The 22,385-nt window shown below is 28.4% G+C and overlaps 1 protein-coding gene across 2 annotated transcripts in view; it reads left to right on the forward strand.

The window, feature by feature from the left end:
* Window positions 1-22,385, forward strand: part of LOC142330264 (F-box/WD repeat-containing protein 10-like) — a 36,864-nt gene that overhangs the window by 10,172 nt on the left and 4,307 nt on the right. The window contains exons 3-7 of one of the 2 annotated variants that reach the window (XM_075375453.1): window positions 2,476-2,633; window positions 4,918-5,072; window positions 11,428-11,602; window positions 12,796-13,066; window positions 18,097-18,278. In XM_075375453.1, coding sequence (XP_075231568.1) covers window positions 2,476-2,633; window positions 4,918-5,072; window positions 11,428-11,602; window positions 12,796-13,066; window positions 18,097-18,278 — 941 coding nt within the window. The remainder of the gene's footprint in view (window positions 1-2,475; window positions 2,634-4,917; window positions 5,073-11,427; window positions 11,603-12,795; window positions 13,067-18,096; window positions 18,279-22,385) is intronic. The other variant, XM_075375454.1, reaches the window with a different exon arrangement.

Raw genomic sequence — 22,385 nt, forward strand, 5'->3', positions numbered from 1 at the left:
GCCCTACAATGGTAGGCCTCATATAGTTGTGTGCAACAGGAAAATCTGGATGAAATTTACTGGAAAACCTTAAAACATCACCTGTATATTCCAGATTTATACCCTTGCAATTTCTTTTTTTAGGCCAATCAGTGGAGGTGCTGGTAGAACAACGATTACAGAGCAACAATGAAGTAGATGAATTTGTGAGCAATTGGCTTTTGATATGTCCTTAAACTTTTTATGAAGTAGGGATCCACAAGCTCTCCACACTGAAAAAAAAAAATTGTAGAGCTCAAAAAAATATGTAGAAGACTACATATTAAAATAATGTAGATTAAAAATATGCTGTATAGAATAAATATGCTTTGTATTTTTATTCTGTACTAATAAATGTTAAAAACCAAAGTACAACTGACCTAGTGTCAATTCCTGACTGATCTAATATTAATTTTAACATACATTCTTATATTAAATCCATAATTGCAGCCACTATATTACAATGGTGATTCATTTTAGACAGCATTTTATGAAGTTAGTTTTAAAATTACAAAAAATAAGTAATAAATAGTTTATTAAAATCAACATGCATATCTATTTATTTACACTGATTTCCAATGCAAGGTGAATGTATTTCTGAGTTCAGAACCTGCTAAGGCTTAGTGTTTTTCACATGTCAAAAAATTCATCCATTATCATGGGTAATGATTTTATTAATTATTATATACAGAGTGTTTCTAAAATAGTGGGCTATACTTTTTTAGATTCCACTTGTAAAACTAAACAAAAAATTTTCTTAGGAAAAATGGCTATTTCTCCTTCGTTCTTCCCAAATCTGCCATTTTGTTTTGTAAGCATTTTGGTATAAAGTTTTAAAATTAGCAAAAAATCAGAACTTCTTTGCAAATTACAAAATGGTGGCCATGTTTATTTTTCAATCTGTTATATCTCTGTAAATATTAGTTTTATCAAAATATATGTTTAGCTAAAATATTAAGCCTTTTATTTAGAACAAAAATGACATTCTATTTTTTTTAAATATGTTAACAAATAGCTGCATTTTGGCTGAAAATTGATGTAATTTTGTGTCCGTTTTATCATGTTCTTCACTTTATATTCAGTTCAATTAAATATTAATTGTTTTTATTTATTGTTAATTGTAGTATTGTAAATTAGTATCAAATTAAGTAATAATTTTGTCACGATAAAATTTAATATTATGTATTAATAAAACAATTGATATTAATTTTTCACTTTTGAATAATTTTACACAGTGACTATTACTGCTGATCATGTTAACATTGTAAAAATGCAGTGCACATTTTTAAAAATAAAATCGTATGACTTTAAAGTAATTTAAACTCGTTTACTTGTGAGTGTTTTTTTAACATTCACTGTTATTGGTTTATTTTTGGTTTAAATATAAGTGCTTAAAATAATATTTAGTTACACCTTTTAAATTGTGAATTATTTTGTAGTAATGCTTTATATTTAATATTAGCATTATTTCATGTGTATGTTTTAAATAATTAATATGAACTTTAATCACATTTACTTTTTTTGTATAATTTATAATTTCAAGTTCCTGTACTATATAATGATGTGATCTATATAATGTATTATGTATCTATTATAGTAAAGAGATTTATTTACTGAATTAATTTTTTTTTTCACTTTCAAAACTCTATGATGCATATATAGCGTAAATTGTAGAAATGCAAGTAATTACTTTGAGATAGGTTTGAGGTGTAGGAATAGTGATAAAAAATGTCAAATATAACTTGCTGTATGAGTTGGAGCATAAACTGAGGATGTTGTTTAGCATTTCATGTTTTGAATAGCTTATTAAAGTATTTTTGAGAGTTTTGTGTTAATTATGCGTATTAGAAATTTAATAAGTAAATTAACTTTCCTTTTGAATCCCAGAAATGGTGGCCTTCAATTTTTTGTCAAAATAATCTTTGTCATAGGAATACTGAGTACTACCATTACATTGACTGCTGCTTTGTCTCACTCAGTGTTGGAATACATTGTCCTCGTCCCACTCCAGTAAAAATGTGTTACAATTCAACCCCTTCATTTTGGAAATTGCAAAAATGTTAGAACTGATGCTAAATGTATCTGTAACAAAAATTACTATATAATGTCTGTTTACCCAAAAATCACTAACTTATGGCCAAGAAACATTTGGAAATTACAGCAATAGATTAAGACTGAAAAGAAACAATTTTCACTAATTTTTTTATTGACTTAGTATCAAATTGTTTGTCATTACTATGGAGTAACAGCTTCAATTCTTCATCAGGATTCATTTTCCTTCTTGAAAATGAATGTACCATAACTACTGTAAAAAGCTTTGCCCATTTTTCTAGTAAAAACAGTTTTATTATAATTAATGGAAACAGTTTTATTATATTCTGCTGACTGCTTTTTAATTAATAAAAATCTGTAGCATTTAACATAGTTTTGTGATACTGAGCTTATTTTAATTTACAGTATTTGATATTGGATGCTGTATCATTAAGTGGTCATTTGAAGATCAGCATGTTGTAACCTCTTTATTATTAACTTTGAATGATAAAACTCTTATTTACACTGGTTTATTAAATGGTGTAATAAAAAAATACAGTTTGCCTAAGAAAAAATTAATATGTGTAAGTTGAATATTTTATTTATATAACTTATTCATTAAAATATAATGTTTTAAGTGCACATTCAGATTTTTAAAAAACTATTATAACACTTTTGAGTAAATAATTTTAATGATGATTAGTGGTACCTTTATTACTAATTCCTGGACAAGTCTGTAAACTACACCAATGAGAGGGAGTTCAGTTGTACAACCCTTGACTCTCAGGAGGACTGTTTCCTGACTGTGCATTGCAGAAGCCAAACTAGTTGCTTTGTAGGTGCCTATTAAAAATTTTAATTCATTAAATATATACTATTTAAACTCATCCAACATATCAACCTCTTTTACTTTATCATATTTACTACATTTCTACATATTTCTACATATTTAATCCTACATTTCTTAAATTGACTTTACTGCCAATTTAAGTTAACACAAGAAATAACTAAATTATCTTACATTGTGTTCTTTCATTATGATTTGTTAAACAAATAGCTTATCTAAAGTCATGGACACCTAATAGCATACTTATTAATATTACCAAATAATTAATTATTTACGTAGCTTATGATTTTATAAATTAATATTTTTTTTAAAACTACATTTGTGGAAAAACTAATCATACTGTAACAAAATAATATTTAAAATACTTTTTTAGTGTTTCTGCATAGTAATTAAAATACAGTTTAGAAAGTATTTTGATTTTGTAAATTGTATGAGGGTTATTTGAATAAATATTACACTTTAAAAGCTCCAATATATAAATCTTAGGAAGAGAAAGGTCTGGAGTAATAGAGGAACTAAAAACCATAAAAAAATCTTGCAACATCTTATTGTTGAGTTTGCTGTACAAGCTGTGACTGTAATTTTTTTTTCAATTAACAGTACTGTTCATTAAATGGTCTTGGTAATTCTTGGATGTCATTAATGCTGAAAACTATTAGACATGGCCAGACTCCAATTTTCATAGAATAAAATGGTTGATCAAACGGGAATTTTCTCAAATTCCAATTTTAGTGTCCCAAGAGTTGGTCATACTTAAGGGATTAATTCAGGACATCAAAATAAATGAAATCATTTATGTGGACAAATGCTCTATTTCACTGATTTTCTCCATTCGCCATTTTGTGTTTTTTTAATAACTTTTTCTGAAGAAGCAACAAACTTATTTTAATAAATTTGGTGATCACGTACCCACAATATGTTCTCAAAATACACATATTTGAAAATATCTTTAAAAATTCCTTAACATCAACCATTAAAATTATTCTATCTATTAATTGCTCTGTAAATGTTAATTTTATAAAATTACGTTTTAGATTAAATGTTAAGCCTTTTATTGTTAAAAGAAATCACCTTATTTATTCAAATAAAAAGTGTTAAGTTGATAAAAAAATTATGCAGTCTGACAATTGTATGGCTCATTTCTCTTTCTTCACTAATTGAATTAATAATAATAATAATAATAATAGAATTATAATAGATAATAGAATTTCTCTTATTAATAAGTGAAAGTAGGCACAAAATTTTCAAGATTGCATAATCCTTTTATAACAATTTCCGCTATTTTTCAACACAATCTTTTAAGATTTGAGTACATGTTAACAGCTATCATTATAATATTACTATTAGTTCGTAAGATATAAATTTTATTGAAAAAAACTCATAATTCCAGACAGAGGGAAATTGTAGCAAGAAAGGACATTCATCTACATAAACTATTATGTTTATTTTAATGTCTTGAATCAGTACCTTAAGTCTGGCTTACCTTAAGAATGTTTCACAGCCTGAAACATTCTGTATACAATGAGGTAAAAGAATACTTACCACTAAAACAAACCTTATCTAAGTATAAACATATCACTTCTAACAAAAGAGCACTCATGTTATGATTTTACTTTGTGCGAGTATCTTACATTACCATAAAATATTGTATCTTTTTCGTAGTTCTATAAGCAATTTGGGCTTTCTTCACTAAATGTTGTCAGTTTGGTGTGAATTGTGTGTTCTATATAACGTTGAGTAAATTAATGTTTTATATATTTATATAATTAGTATTTATTTTCTGTTATATGTGTTTTTAATATATTTTATTTAAAATTATGTTTATTAATATGGATAAGTAGCCTTTTACATCTTCTATCATTTTTTTTTTTTTAATAGAATTGACGCAACTTAAAAGTTCTTTGCACACATTAAATTTTTTAGTTTCATACATCTTATACTATTTTAATAGATTTTTATTATAATATGATTGATCAAGACTAAACTTAAATTCCTTTTAAAATATTATTGAAATCTTTCAGCAATTTGCTATGACTCATACTGGTGAAATAAAAAAAATGTTAATAACATCAATTCTATCACATTATTTAATCACAGCTGGAGCAGATGGAATTATATACTGTTTTAAGTTAACTGAGCCACAATCCACACCAGTTATTAAATGTCCACATGGAAGGTAAGATAACAATAGTTAAATTTATATTTTTTCTATGTGTATAATTTAAAAAATCAACTAAAATTGTACCAAAATGACAAACTTAGCTTATGAGTTTTTCATAAATTATAAAATGATATATCAGTTTAATGAATTACTCTATTACATGTACAAAAAATAGATAGTTATTATGATCAAATGAATTAAATATCGATTACAGGTAAACTAATTGGATTCATGTGTTCAGAATTTTATCTGCTCATTCATGAGTGTGTCTACATTTGTAGATAATATTTTTCTAAATGTTCAAATTTATTAATATTGTGCATTAATCATATTTTCAGTTATTCTTTATATTTGTTGCCTCCAAATATAATGAAATTATCACCAGTGTTTGAAAAATTCAAACAGGCAGGCAGTTTTAATCACAATAGATGGTAAATTATATTATGAAGAGGGGCTTGCACATCACCCACAATCAAACAGATCATTTGAATCTAATTTTTGTTGTAAGGATATTTTTTATTTATTTATTCTGTCTCTGGTAAATATAAGTATGCAAAATTATATTTATCCTATTCCATTTTTTTTTTTTGTTTTTGATGTTAAGAAATGAATGTTGTAACATGTGAAAAATGCCAAATCTAACAGAGATTCAAACCCAGAATCTTTCAGACGAAAGGGAGACACTACCACTCCACTTCAGATGTTTGACCATTGATGGCAACATCACTATTGTAGTTATGTTTTTCTTTACTTTCATATTCATCTTCCTTATCAGTTTCACTGCTGTTCACTAAATTTTTATTTTCTGTATCACCCTGAATAGAGGGTAGCATTTCTGTTATTTCTCCTGAATGAAAACAAATTGTTTAAAAAAAATAAATTAATTGTTTGTGCAAACTACTGGGAAAAACAGAATTATTAATCTCTTAATGTTTATGACTCATTTTCATTACTTTGCTAAACTGCTTGTTTTTGTGTTTAAAAACAACAGTTACATTTTGATATTTTACTTAATGCATTGGCGCTGCAGGATGTTTGGGTGTTTCAGTTGACACCAGCTAATACCATATATCATTTTATCCTTTTAATCTGCACTTTACTTTTAATATTACATTATTTTCATGAGCAAGATTTATTTGGTTTTTGAAACTGATTGATCTTAGCAGTTAGCTTATAGAATATTTTAATTGTTTTATTAAAATTAAAATATTAAAACAACAGTTTGTCAGGAAAATGACCTGTTCTTAGTATACTGCAAATAGTTATTCATTTTAATGAATTTAATGTTTGTTAGAATGAGTTAATAGCTCTGTTTGGCAATTCAACCTGTGTGCCTTGCAGTGTTACTATTGTGCAGGAAAAAACAATTTGTACTGAAGTGAAAACCAGTTCATATTTTCTGAGAAACAACAATCCAACCAAACTGTTTGACATTTTATGACACATCACTAACTCTCAACATCACCAATACCTTCTTTGGTACATGCCAAATTATTCTATTTTTCAATCATCTGTGGTGAAATCATAAGTGCTATCAACCCATAAGTGCTCATGTATAAAATGATTAATACTTATATAAAAAAAAAATTAAAATTAAATATTTAAATATAATAAGTCATACATAAAAAAATATAGTTTACTAACATTTCTTATATAAAGATATAAAACTGAGACATGTGTACAATACCATGCCATCTCTTAGAAATTAGGCAGAAAACAAAGGTCATTCACAACTCTCAGAAGAAACACTGAAACATGTTTTGTTCATTCATGGTCTTGATAGGGATGAATATGAAATTTTATAAAGCCATGTCAATTGAAACGCTAACAAAAATAAATATATTTCAGTTAGCTTGTTAGTAGGATTTTCACAGACCACTATTAGTAGTAGAAGGTTAATTACACTGATAAACATAATTTTTGTTTCCTAACATATGATGCATGAGTTAATCTTTTTTTTTATACTGAAAACGAATATGAACTCAGAATCTTTCTATCACCCACCACTTTGTAAAAATTTTTAAATTTTAATTAAAAGAATTCTTTCATTTTTTCAACGTATAGTTAGCATTTTATGCTCCTATATTGTATTTTGTTAGCTCATTTTTTATTGTTTAACTTTGTAACATAATTTGTAAGCTATAAATAATATATATGTACCTCACAGTGAAATTATTCTACTTTCTGAGCCACCTGTGAATGTATGTTTCAAAAGCAGCAATGAAGAATCAGGCAGTACTGAAGAAGACAACAATGATTTTGATTTTGAATTATCTTCCAATAAGCCACATATTTTATCACAAGGTGAATTAAATAACTTGGTTAGGAATTTAAATTTATCAAAAAATCGAGCTGAACTGTTAGGATCAAGACTGCAAGGTTGGAAGTTACTTCAAAAAAATACAAAAAGTTTGGGCTTTTGAAGCCGACAAAAAGAACTTTCTCAGTTCTTTATTGATGAAAATAATTTGGTTTATTGCACAAATATTGATGAGCTTATGTTGCACTTAGGACAAGTTCATAAACCTGAGGACTGGTGTCTTTTCATAGATTCGTCCCAAGTATAGTTTAAAAATGGTTCTACTACACAACGGTAACAAATATCCTTCGATACCAATCGCTTATTGTTTGAAAGAGACATACGATGTGATGAAAGATGTTCTTGAAAAAATAAATTATAAAAAACATAGTTTAAACATATGTAGTGATTTGTGGCTATTTTGTTAGGCATGCAGTTAGGGTATACTAAGTACATGTTTTTCTTTGCGAATGGGATAGCCGAGCTAGGGATAGACATATGTTACCAAAGAGTGAAAGAGACGAGACAACAACTTAACTCTAAATAGGAAAAATATTATTCATGAGCCCTTAGTTGAACCCAAAAAAAATCTTTACCCTCGCTCCATATCAAGCTAGGACTAATGAAATATTTTGTAAAAGCAATGAAAATGGATAGTCCCAGATTTTTGTACATCAGGTAGAAATTTCCAAATGTAAGTAAAGGAAAAATTAAAAAAGGAATATTTGTTGGTTCTCAAATAAGAGAGTTGATCAAAGATGATGTATTTAACTTGATGTTAAATAATGTAGAAAGTGCAGCTTTGACTTCATTTAAAGATGTTTACAAACATTCTCGGCAAACAATAATCCAACAATTACCATGATAATGTTAATCAACTTCTTACTTCATACAGAGCTATGGGATGTGTAATATATCTTTAAAAATACATTTCCTCCACTCGCATCTGGATTTTTCCTGGATAACCTCCAATACATAAGTGATGAACACTGTGAACATTTCCACAAAGACATTTCAGTATGGAAAGCCGCTATAAAGGGAAATGGAATACTAACATGCTAGCCGATTAATGTTGGACATTAATTTGAGATGTACCTGAGGCTATATATAAAAGAAATGCATCAGAAAAATCATTCTAACACACGTATGGCCATGCAAAATTATAAATTTTACAGATAACTATATTTTTCCTCAATTTTTTTTTTGAAGAGTAATTGTTTTAAAAACGGGTGATAGAAAAATTGTATTTACAGATCTGTAATGTACACAAAAAAAATTCAAGAAATGGTATCTCACTTAGAGAAACATTATAAAACATTTCTTTTGTCTATCAGTGTTATTAATTACACCTTTTTAGACAATTTAAATTATATATATATATATATATATATATACAGATCAGATATGTATATATATATATATATATATATATATACATGAGATCCATAAATAAAGTAATGAGACTATTTTTTTTTATTTTTGGCAGCCAAAGTTTTGGCAACACTATAAATTTACTAGCAAACATATGGTTTTATTATGAGCAGCTGATTTATATTAAGTATTAATATTTTTAGTATATTGTTGCCACGTGAGACGTAAACAAACTTTTTATGAAACAAGTTTGTTGTGTGTTACAAAAAAGTGATACTAATTTTGAGGAACCTAGTGCAATCAAGTTTTATGTTAAACTTAATGAGCATGCTACTGAAACTTTTTCAAAATTGAAAAGGGCCTATGGAGATGACGCTCTGTGTTGGTTTAAAGGATTTTCAGATGGCTGGGAATCAGTTGAAGATAATCCATGCTCTGGAAGACTGTTAATGTCAAGAAGTGATGACAGTGTTGAGCGAATCAGAGACTTTGTGGTATGACCAGCAATTAACTGTCAAAATCATTGTACAACATTGAATTTGAACTATACCACAGTCCTCAAATTTTGACAAACAAATTTGACATGAAAAAGGTTTGTGCAAAATTGATCCCAAAAAACGTCATTATTGAACAGAAAAACAACAGGGTAGAAGTGTGCCATGATCTTCTAGGGTGAATTGAAACCAATTGTGATTTTCAAAAAAATATTATTACTGGTGATGAATCTTGGATATTTGAGTACAACTCGGAAACAAAACACCAGAGCAAAGTGTCGCACACTTCAAACTCATGTCCCAAAAAAGCAAAAATGAGCAAATCAAAACCACATTAATTTGTTTCGTTGATAGTAATGGCATTGTCCATAAGGAGTTTTTGCCTACAGAACAAACTGTAAATCAATATGTTTACTGAGAAATTCTTGAAAGACTGTGGAATAGACTTGCTCACATGAGACCAGCCATCAAAGACAACTGGATGCTGCATCATGACAATGCACTCTCAATTAATGAGCTTTTGGTAAAGAAAAACATTCCTGTAGTTCCTCAACCACCTTATTCATCTGACTTGAGTCCCTGCGACTTCTTCCTGTTCCCGACTTTAATTGTACTCCATGTATAATTGGATTGTAAATGAAAAGTTTTTCTGAATCAGTCTCATTGCTTTATTTACAGACCGTGTGTGTGTGTTTGTATATATTTTATTATTATACATGGGTGATTCAGATTTACGTGGCAGTACTTTTGTGGCTGATTTAGGACTTTAATATAAGCAAAAATTTCCTTCAAACAAATGTTTGGAAATGTTTTCAGTTTATGGGTAACAAAATATTTTATTCTGATTTCCACTATAACAGGAAAATGAAGCTGTACTGAAATTCTTTGAAATCAGGTTAAAGAAAAATGTGTTGTTTCATATGTTTTTCGATTTGAAAAGTTAAATAAAATAGATCACAAAATCATTTCTAGTGTTTTCCATACAAATTATTGCAAAGCCCAAAAAATTAGACTCTAAATAAAAGCTTTTTTGGTTTGCTGTAAATTAACCTTGTTAGATTGCCAATAAACAAATAAGAATTTCCAACAAAATTTGTATAGAAAACACTGACAACACAGTTGCAGGACTTTCCTGTCATTTGGCTTTTTTATGATGCAAGGCTTACACTCACACAACTTAATTTAAAATATTTATAATTTTATTTAAATATATTTTTTATAGAGAGTCAGTCATTGCATAGATTTTACTTTGTTTTTACTTTTGTTGGTTTTTTTTTGTTTTTAATTCTTTTAACATGGTACCTAAGTGTGTACTGTTTTTCTTGTTCATTTCTTGCTTCTTTTGGGCAGACAGTCATTACCTTATTATTTCTTATCCTTACTGCTTTAGTTTTCTTAACATTCAGTTTCATGTTATTCTGTCGCAGTATCTTTTGATTTTTATGTCATCTGTTGAATACCTTCTGTAGTTCATCTCCAAAAATAAACTTGCCACTTTACACAATTATTCTTTTTTCTTCAACACTGATTTCTTCATCTTACTTCTAGAACATTATTATGTCTTTTAACATGTATATCAAACAAGTTTGGTGATAAGAAACATCCTTGCTTTACTCCTCTTCCTAACTCAAACCACTCAGTTTGAGCAACTTATCTGTTTTCTGATTCAGGTACAATTTTTAAATAGCTTTATTATCTTTCCACTTTACTCTAGCTTCTTAATATTTCAGTTAATTTGTTTTATTTGACCCAGTTGAATGTAATTTCCACAACCATAAAACACATACTTATCCTTTGGCTTGTTCTGTGTATAAATACATAATTTATTTACAAATCATGAAAATGCCTAACAAAACTATAAAATTTTAATATTTAATACTGTACATTTAATATTTAAAAATAAAACTATTGCTTCTATGTATTATTCTTCTAAGATGAGGATTTTGTTATATATATTTGGATAACTATTTATAGTAGCCAAATAATTTTTATTTTATTGTGCAAAGAAAATATTTTTTTTACTTTAAGATAAACCATCTTAGATGTTTTCACTAGACACTTTTTATTGTATTACTTTCTTGGGTTTTGTATCATATGTTTTTTTATGTTTAAACAATTCTATTTCCTTATCTATATTTATAATTTTAAAATGAAAATTTTTTAAAAAAGTAAGTAAAGATTGTTTTTTGTCTATTTTTAATTATAGCTCTGTAACTAGTTTTGTTGTCACAAAGCATGGTTATATATTGTCTGGTTGTGATGATGGAAGATTGAGGATTTGGGATTCAACTACAGGATTATTATTAAGAGTTATAAGACCTAGTGCTAATTTGAGACCAATCAGGAATGTGCATTATCTTTATAATCAAGGAGAAGATAGAGTACGTATTATTGTATATTTCAATACAGTACTTTATTGCACTATGAATTTATTCTTATCTTTATTTGTATCAATAAATATTGGTAGATTTTAGAGCAAGTTGGACTGTATTTTCATAGGTTATTCAACAAGCAACAATGCCTTGTTGCTTGTTGAATAATGGTTTAATGAATTATTGTCTTGTATAACTTAACATATAAAAATAAAAAAATATAAAATTAAATAAAACGTTAAGCTAATGTTTATCTGAACAAAGAATGGAGTCCATCCGGACTAAGAGTATGATGGACCGCCTTGGATCAGATTCGAGTACCGAATGCTAGTAACTATGAGGTAACACTGATTGTCCATCTGGACAAAATGAAAAATGCAACCGCCTTGTGCAGGATTCTAATGTAGAATGCTAGTACGAACTTCACTTTCCGGTGAGAGTTAACAGCTACTAGATCACAGCACTGGAAGGCTCGACGTGGAACGGAACAAATGTTAAACAGAATTTTCCTTATTCAAATGTTAAAATTTATCCTAGCTTTGAGAAATCAGCATAAATGTTGTAAATGGATTGGATGTAGGTATATTTTCAGGTTCTGAAAACCTCTTGTATTTAAAACAACTTTCCAGTTTTTATTTTCATTGATAATTTCCCTCTACTGTACATCTATGAAACTTTTTAATCTAATTTTAATTTTTTTGTTTTAATCATTACTTTATTTTTCATTTATATATTGTTTCATTTTTATTATTATTCAGTCTTATTTTTCATATTATATACATTTTTTTGTAAACAAACATAATATACTGCTTCTATTTTTTTGTTTTGTTATTATTTATATCCTTTGATGACTGTTATTCATTAATATTCATTACTGAATAACAGTCATTCAGGGAGCAGCAAATCAGAACAAGTGCATTTGATGATGTGTAAATATTTTACTTAGTAAGGGATGAATATTGAATTCATTTTGATGAGCTGGGTGTAGTGATGTTCTACATAGAACTCAGATAATGGGACATCTCTTCATTCCTTACTTTCCAAATAAGCATGGCATGGTTCTTGTTATTCTTGTGAATGTGTCATTTTCAGGATTGACTGGTGTTTCTTGCCAGGTCATTTGTAATGTTTTTGAGTGTAGCATATATTTTCATAATAAATAAATATTTTGAAAATAAATTTTATTTACAATAATATTTCAGGTCCTAGTTAATTTGGATACTGATGTTTTTCTGTATGAATTTGAGCACATACCTGCTGCAGTAAAAGAGAAATCTAATTTATCTCCAAGAAATAGAAGAAAGTCACCAGGAAGTATTCGCCAAAATTCACCAGCTTCTTTCTCTTCACGCTTAACACCTTGCAGAGCTGATGGTAGAAGCACTGGTTATCAGTCAATGGCTCAAAGAAAAAATTATGGCAGTCACCAGCAAAAGTTTCCTTCTGTTAGAATACTACATTCTTCCTGTGCTAGTATGTACAATCTACTGTGTTTTATTTTTTATATCTGTTTGTTATTCTTTTACATATAAAAAAGAATAGCTTGATGGATCATGACAAATTACAGAGTATTAATTGTGCCCAAGCAGAACCAGCTGAAACAATTTCCAGTGTCAGATCACTCAAGCTTTTGGAGTCCCTCCAAAATAATTATGTTTATAAGTAGGTGAAGTAGATGACTGCACTTTTGTACTAATAGTGAATTTTATTGTGGCTTATTATCGTAAAGCATCTGTATATACATTATATACATATATTATATATTAAGCAAAATCCTCACCACCTGACATATTACAATTTTATATAAAAAACTGAAAAATTACCTCAGCAGTATTTGAAGTTATTGTTTATTGTAAATTTTTAATTTCTCAAGTTTTTAGTTACTGCTTATTTATTGAAAAATAAACTTAAAATATATTTTTACATCAAGAATAAAATTGTTTTTTTTTTGTAACTGGTAATTTTCCCCCCTCTGCTTCCAGAGATTGGCAAAATCAGGCCAAGTGAAAATGGAAACTTTTGTAACATTTTATATGATCTTTAAGAAGTTTTATCTCAATATCACTAGTTATTCTAGAAATGTTTAAGAAAATTATAAACTAATGAATACAATGACGGTTAAATGGAGAACTTTGATTTTTTTTAACTTTAAGCATTACTCCCATTAATAATTAGTGTGAAGGAAGTGGAAGGGTATTAGCTAATCTTAAGCTACATAATATTCATTAAAACACCTACATTATATGTATTTAAAAGTATATGAAATACCTGTATTTTATGAATCTGTTGTATATATGAAATTGACATGTGTACTGTCACTAAGTTCTAAAACACAAGCCACCAATTAGTCACAATCAAGTACTGTTGCGGGAGTGTTGAACAACTCTTAATAGCAATATGATTAATTAGTTGCACCAAACTTACAGCTGATGTTATTTTAAATGTCAGTGCTTCCTTTTGTCAGCATTCAAAGCCTGGTATTAAATTTTATACTAACCCTGTTCCTAATTTAAAAAAAAATAAGATTACATCGAATCATGATTTTCATACCTATAAACTTTTCTGATTATTTTCATATTGAAAAAATGTTACCATGCAAGATTTTATGAAAATATAGTTTTCTGATTGCTTGATAATTATTATTTTAATCTAAAATTTGAATAATTAATTTTAATAAAAAAAAAAAAAAAAGTTTTCTTCAATAGGAATTTTATTTTGGTCGAACTTTTTTTATCTTTTTTGTATTATAACCAAATTGGATACCCATTATGGATTACCAATCTTTCAGCACTAATCTTTTTAAAAATATCTTCTGCATTAAAGATTAGATTAATACCAGTTTGATTCAGACCCAATTTTTTTTTTTAATGATTATTTTGCACATAAGGTAAGATTTTTGTTTGGTAATATTGAATGAAATATGTATAGCATATGAAAAATGCCAAGCCTGATTGGGACCTTCCAGCTTCTATATTTACTTTTCTCTTTATTCTCAAAAATATAATTAACATGATACATTTGAAATAGATGTTAATGTTCAATGAGCATGAAATAATACTTGTATTTTTTGTGAATTTGGTGTTTGTACTTTTTAATTTGTTGATAGTATATAACAGCAGATATTAATTAATTTTCTAACATTTTGGAAGTATGTATATAATAGTGTATTTTCAAATATATTTGAACCTAAGTATTTTATAAAATTTCAAATCAATTAGTTTAACTATTCATTTTAATAGTAGAAAAATAAAATTAAAAAAAAAAAAAAAAATTACATATTTTAAAGAAATATATTTTTAAATAACTAAACAAGAGGTAAATATTACAAATTAAAAACACAATTGCCAAATAAAAATCATTGCTTTTTAATATAGGATAATATAATTAAAAAACGTGTGGGTGGCAATTATGTATATAGTAAATTATTTTTTTTAAATTTATAAACATACATATTTATTTAGCTTATGACACTCCTAGTAACAAAGGATTCCAATAGAGGGTCATACATCTAAATTGATTCAGCCGTTGAGCAGCTATGGTGGAACATACATACACCTTAAAAGCATGTAGATTCACTCCTTTTTGGGCAGTCGTGTAAAAATATAGTAACTTATTTAATAAATAATTTGATACAATTATAGAATGTAATAATTTATTTAAGTTATTTAACAAAAATGTTTTATGTTCTTTAACAATTGTGGTGTCCTAAATATTTAAGACATTCTATATTACCATACAATACACAACAGACATTACCATTTATTATACCAGAACATTCAAATCAAAATCTTTTAAAAACAATACATAAATGTAAGTCAAATACATTAATATAAATACATAAACAATAAATACAATATATAGCATTATACAAAATGCTAGGTACTGTAAGTTTAATATTCAAGTAGCATATTGGTTAAAGTGTATAAACCTTTGGCTACAGTTGGTTTGACTTAGAAAAATTTGTGGATGAAAATAATTTGTCAAGGCAGGATGCAGTGTTTTGCAACTTAATATCAAAGATCACAGTGCTAATCATTAAATAACATTATAGAATAAATTTTGATCATAATTTGCTCTGCTGTTTATCTGCCCTTCTTCCTGCTGTTTTAAAAAACAAAGCACTTTTTCTGTTTCTGATGTACTTATTGGACAGCTTTGTAAAAAGAGATTCTCTTAGAAAAACACGTAACAAAAATTTTACAAATGGGATTAATTTTTGTCAAAATTGTTTGATATGTTGAAGTTAACCCAAGTTATTTGAGGAGTATAGCCTTCTGCTACGTCTTATATTTATCAATTCTTCTCTTCCTTTTATGCAACAGGAACACTTACTCTATTTAAGAACCTACGGTCAAAGTTTTTCAAATTTAGGGTTGTTATAAGCTAGTATTATTTAAACGATTAAAAGTGAAATAGCTACAAAAACACGTCAAATTAAATGTTTTATTATTTTGACATTTTTTTATTTTTAGCGATAAATTTGCCTATGTAACTAACAGATTATTCTTATTGAATGATTTGAAAATGTTTTTGAAATATAAGTATAAAACTTTGTTCATTATACAGGTGATTCAAAAAAACGGGATATTTAAAAAATTAAATAACGTTAATGAAACATTTTTTTAGAAAATGAATTTTATTTCATGTAATTGTACAGATGTTGCCATTTTAGGATACATACATTTTAGTTTATTTTTTAAAGATGACATCTTGCAGGTGACCTCCTCTTCTACGTAAACACTCACGAAGTCTCTTCGTTAAATTGTTCATGGTTTGACGTAACATCTCAACTGGAATTTCTGCAATTGCTTCTCGGATCTTTGCCTTCAGTTCTTCCGTTGTAGCAGGTCTACTGTGGAACACTTTGCTTATAAGGTGACCCCACAAAAAGTAATCGCAAGCTGAGAGATCAGGCGATCTGGGAGGCCATCTAATGTCACCATTTCGTGAAATGACACGTTGTCCAAACAATTGGCGTACAGCTGCCATCGATATTCGTGCAGTATGTGACGTTGCTCTGTCTTGTTGACCAGGCTGTGTTAAGAATTGGTGGAAATCTCTTTTGTTGTTCCACAACAAAGGTTTCAAGCACGGCTATGTAACGAGCTGACGTCACTGTAATTGCAAGACCGTTGTCATCCTCAAAAAAATAAGGGCCTATAACATCGTAAGATGACATAGCACACCACATGGTCACTTTCTGGCAGTGCAACGGACGCTGGTGTAGCTGCGTAGGATTTTCTTGTGCCCAGTATCTGAAATTTTGCTTGTTAACAAATCTACTGAGGTGGAAATGCGCTTCGTCTGACATCTACAGTTCGTGAACAAACTCTTCGTTATCATTTATCTTCTGAAGCATTACATTACAGAATTGTGCTTGCACAACTGCATCGTTCGGTTTCAGTTCCTAGATGATCTGCAACTTGTATGGATGGTATTGCTAGTCCTTCACTAACATTCTTCGAACACTTGAACTATGCAATTGTAAAGATGCTGAGAGACGACGGATTACCGATGTGGACTTCGTGTGACAGCATCTTGTAAAGCTTGAACATTCTGTGGTGTACATACGGTTCGCTCACGGCCTGGAGGTTTCTTTTTCATTGCCGAACCAGTTTCCTCAAAATTAGATATCCATGTTTTAATTGCATGTGCTGATTGAACAAGGTCGTGCCGTCCCCGATTAAAATGATGGTGAAATTCTCTACGTGCTCCCTCCACACTGTCATTGTTTTTGTAAAACGCTTTGATAGCAAATGCACGTTGCGCACCACTCCAAGGATCCATGACAACTAAATGGCAGTTAGGTTAGAGAGGTTGGCGCCACTTATCAAGTGGTACCAATCGCCCATGGCTACCAACACAACTTTCAAAATTTCCCGTTTCTTTGAATCATCCTGTATAACTAGTTTCATTAATTTTTTTTAGATATACTGGTTAGAAATTATTGGTAAATGAAATTATGATGTTTGTTACAGCAGTTATATTAGTTGTGGTATTCTGTTTTTAAATAAATATTATGATTAAACAATTTACAAAATTGTGATTTTTTAACTCTAATTTCAAAATATGATAAAATACTGATATAATTCCTCTCCTGTAAATTTTCTGTAAACTAAATCAAATTCATTTCAAGTAAAATTCAACTTGCACAAATGTTTCCAGAACATAATCCTATAAGGACTTTTGTTTGTGTAATTTACTATTAATTTTTGGTCCCAGGTAAAAGTTTTCTTTTTAGTTTATATAATTATAAAACTTTGATATGCTTTATGTTCAAATTACCTATAACTACAAAAAATTCAGTGATACTACAAAACAGCTCTTGCTACGTTTATAGTGTGCATATGCACGTTTGTTGTGAATATTTTACACAAATTCAGATAAGAATTTTATTGATGAAGTGTTTTTTATGATTACCTATCCTATAAATATACATTTTATTTACAATGTTATTTATAATATTAAAAGCAATATTTATTTTATTTCTGTCTTTCTTTTAGGTAACCAGTTAAATTATGAAGACCATGAAGAATTGGTGTTGAAATGTAGTGATCATAAAAACTACAGAAAGGAACAAAGAATGAAAGCACTTTCAAAACGTTGTTGTACATTACCAAAAATAAGAAATAAAGATGCTTATCATGATACAACAAATGCAGTTCTTTTAACTGCTTTAAAAGAGGTATATTTTTATTATTATTATTATTGTTATAAAGTTACATTGTACAATACTCTTCTTAGTGTTATTTTTTTTTTTTTTTAGTTAATCAGATTGTTCTCAGAAAATTAAATTAATAGCATTCATAATACCTTGAGTATGTAACAAATCATAGTACTATACCATTCATTATTTATCATGTGACTACACATGTTGGATTTTTGACATTTTGAAAATGAAAAAAGGGGATAAAAACATTACTATAAAAAAGGGGTTAATACTTTTTTATTTTCAAGAATTGTGACTTAAAAAAAACCAAAATTTTTTTCAAAATGGTTTTTATTTACTTGTTATACAGATTAATCAGATTTATCCCCTTCACAATTGGGTCCTCCATTGTTAATATACTGCTTCCTAGCATTTTCAACACTTTTGTGATATATTGTGGTATGTGTTTCATGTAGTAACGTACTAGATTAAATATTTCTTCTGTCATCTTGAAATGGCCTTCCTTTCAAGGTGGATTTCACCTTTAAAAAGTAGGAAAGAAGTCCACAGAAGCAAAATGAGGATGGAGTACAACAGTTGTGTTACTCTTAGGCTTACCATACATCTAGGATTAGCCCGAACAGTACTGCTTTTTTAGTGCTGTCTGGGGTTTGAGAATTTTGTAACTGGCGAGAATTTTTTTTTTAATTTTAAGACCTATATGTTCGACATTGCATTTTTAAACATTCTCTTATGGCCATCTATCTCTCAGCTGACCTTGGAGCAAGTGCTGACGTCAACTTTGATGGAGGTGTGGCTACTGGTCTCACCACAATGTCTTATTTAGTCATTTGGACAACACAACAGGAGCAATGTGTTTATGTTATTTTCATGTGTGAAGTAACCCATCTACACGTTTTTGATCATTTTATCTCTATTCATTTTTTGTCTCATTGTTTAGCAATGGGCAAAAAAATGTGTGTTTAGTGTTAACCTGCAACAAGAATACAAATTTTTGAAATTGTGTAATGACAGTAACAATGAACTTATTTATTGCACACTATGTACTGGAAAATTTTCTTTGCACATAAAGCAAAGGGTGATATTGAAGACCACATGAAAACAGCTAAAAATAGGAGTGCTATTAATGCTACTCCTTTAGCAAACATAAGAGATTTTTTTTTAAAGCCAAAACGGGGAATAACAATAACAGTAATCTGGAGTATGCTGCTATTGAAGCTACATTTTCATACCACATTGCTAGACACAAACTCAGTTTCAAAACATCAGACTGAACATCTAAACTAAAAATTATTTGGGTCATAAATTATATGACCCAAAATTTTCATCTGCTAGAACCAAAACAGAGGCAACTATTGTTAATGTTATTTCATCATTTATATTTGATAATATGTTGTATTCTTTGGAAAACATTAATTATGTAACATTAACGGTGGATAGCCCAAACAGAAGTGAAGTAAAACTTGTTCTGATTGTTATAAGATATTTCAGTTGAGGAGGGAATTCAAGTTAAACTTTTAAATTTTGATGAAGTGTCAGGTGAAACTGCTCAGCGTTTGACTCTGTATTTTTGCAGTGTATAAAAAAATTCAAATTTAAGAAAAGTTGATAACTGCTGATAACACTAACAGTAATTTTGGTGGTCATGAAGAGAAAAGGGAATGAATATGTTTTCAGAAAAGTTCACTGATTTAGATAGACCTATTTTAGGAATTGGTTATTCAGCCCACTTTGTACACAATTCATTATGAACAACATGTGATTCTTTACCCCAGGACATAGAAGTTATTGTTATAAAAATTTATAAATATTTTCTCATATATACAGTAAGAGTAATGAAACTTAAAGAGTTCTGTGAATTTGTGGAAACAGATTACAAAAAAGTATTATCTCATAGCAGCACAAGGTTCCTTAGTTTTACCACAATAGAAAGAATTCTTTCCATTTTTGATGGCCAAAAATCATACTTCTTATCATGTGACAAATGCTCAAAATTATTATTTGTTTTTTTTTTAAATCAGGATGTGAACTGATTTTGAAATTTTTATACGGTACTCTACAGTTATTCAATAACGTAATTTTGAAATTGGAAGCTAATTCTATCACAGCAACAGAAGCATTTCAGACATATTCTCCATTAATTTGTCAACTTCAGGAAAGAAAAATCCACAAATTTATACCATATTCTACCAAAGAATTGCTATGCACTCTAAAAGAAAATAATGATGTTCAGGAACAAAACTTCTTCTGAAGCGTAGATCATTTTTATAATTTTAGTATAGAGTTGTAGAGAACCAGTTTTGATAAAGTTAGCAAGTTTCAGTGGATAAATTTATGAACTAAAATTGCCTGGTCTGATTTAGAAGAGACAAGTTAATGAAATTATAAAAGATTCCATAAATATTTATGACCTATTTGATGAACGTACATTGTTGAACCAGGTAATTCAAAACCAAAGGGTAGGTTGTGGTTCAAGTTCTGAAAAAGTACCAGTTACTGTTGAAGAGAAATAGAAAGCAATTTTTAAGGTGTTTCAAAAGACTGATATTTCATGTTACAATATTTCTAAAATGGTTGAGTTTGCAATGTCTTTGCCTGGGACATCTGCTCCAGTTGAGTTTTTTTTTTCAATTACAGGGAACATTTGGTTTGCAGAAAGGGGTAGACTTAAAAACATCTGCTAAATGTTAAAATTAATTCAGAACTTTCTTGTTGTGAATTTTATGATGAAATTAAAACAAACAAACCATTTCTGAAAAAAGTCATGTCTAGTGAAAAATACAACTGAACACATAAAGTTTTAATGTTTCAGTAAACTGTTAAAAGTTTAACAGGAAATTTCAAAAATATTTTCTGGGTTGGACCCAAAAAAATATGCTAAGCCTAATTATGCTTCACTAAACTTTTTCCTTTAAGCAGTTGCAAATATGTGGGAGTAGTATCGTGTAATATTATTTTCTTGTTTGATCACATAACACTTCAGGTCTCTTCTTTCTCACACTACCTCCCTTCAACACTTCACTACTTTCAAATAATAAACCCTTTGGGATATACTACTCATTTGGGATATACTAATAATAAATAACACCATTTCAGTAAAAAACAAGAAATAAACACAATCTTTACACTTTATCTTGGGTGTGCTTTATTTGAAATCCGAATAGCAGTAATAATATTGCATACAGTGATGTAAAAAATATAAGCTTCTTATATTTTCAAAATTTCTGTAAACATCTTGCTCGATTCTAAACATTGTAATTCCCATACAAGAATCTTATTTTTTTATATCAGAAAATTTGGTGTAAATAGAAAACACATTTGCAAACTGGAAATGAAACAACATATGGTTGCTGAAAGTAGAATGTGCTTGTACTATTCCAATTGTAGTAGAAAAAAATGGTACTTATGTATTAGCATGTCGACCATAACCATAATGATCCCATAAGTTTGAAGTATTTTCAAAGTTACGGGATCATTTACATATTCTACATATTAAAAATATAAGCATTATTGCTTATAATTATAGACATAAATTAACCAAACTTAACCTTCGCTCGCTAACCTCGAGTAATTAACAGTAATTTTTTTAATTATTTAAATAATAAATAATTGCAATAATTACTGAATTTATTATTTAAGTAGTCAAAACATTACTGTGATAATTAATCAAGGTTAGCGAGTGTAGGTTTAGTTTGGTTAAATTACATTTATAAAATAAATAAATATAAATGGTTATAAAAGTGATAATACAATGGCTATTTCGGGTGATATTAACAAAAACTCAAAAGTTTGCAATTTATTGGCCGGCTGGTAATATGTAAATACCAAAAAAATCTTTTTATGTACTTAGTTCAACCTTGTACTTCCTTTGTTTACTCAAAAGCAATAATTTTTTTTTCTTATCAAACTGGATCAAAAAATGGAAGTTCTTTGACACAGTATTATGATTAGAACAAAATCACTGTAAATACAGCTATGATCTGGCTTTGATGATAATAGTTGTTCCAGGTTTTTTTATGCAATTGGAATAATTCTGAAATGTGATTTCATTGCTATTATCAATCATAATAGTATTAATGATATAACTAACACATATTCCTTTTGTAGCAAAAATTTATCTTT

Source organism: Lycorma delicatula, chromosome 9, assembly GCF_047948215.1.
Source record: "Lycorma delicatula isolate Av1 chromosome 9, ASM4794821v1, whole genome shotgun sequence".
In the NCBI taxonomy this organism is placed as follows: Eukaryota; Metazoa; Arthropoda; class Insecta; order Hemiptera; family Fulgoridae; genus Lycorma; species Lycorma delicatula.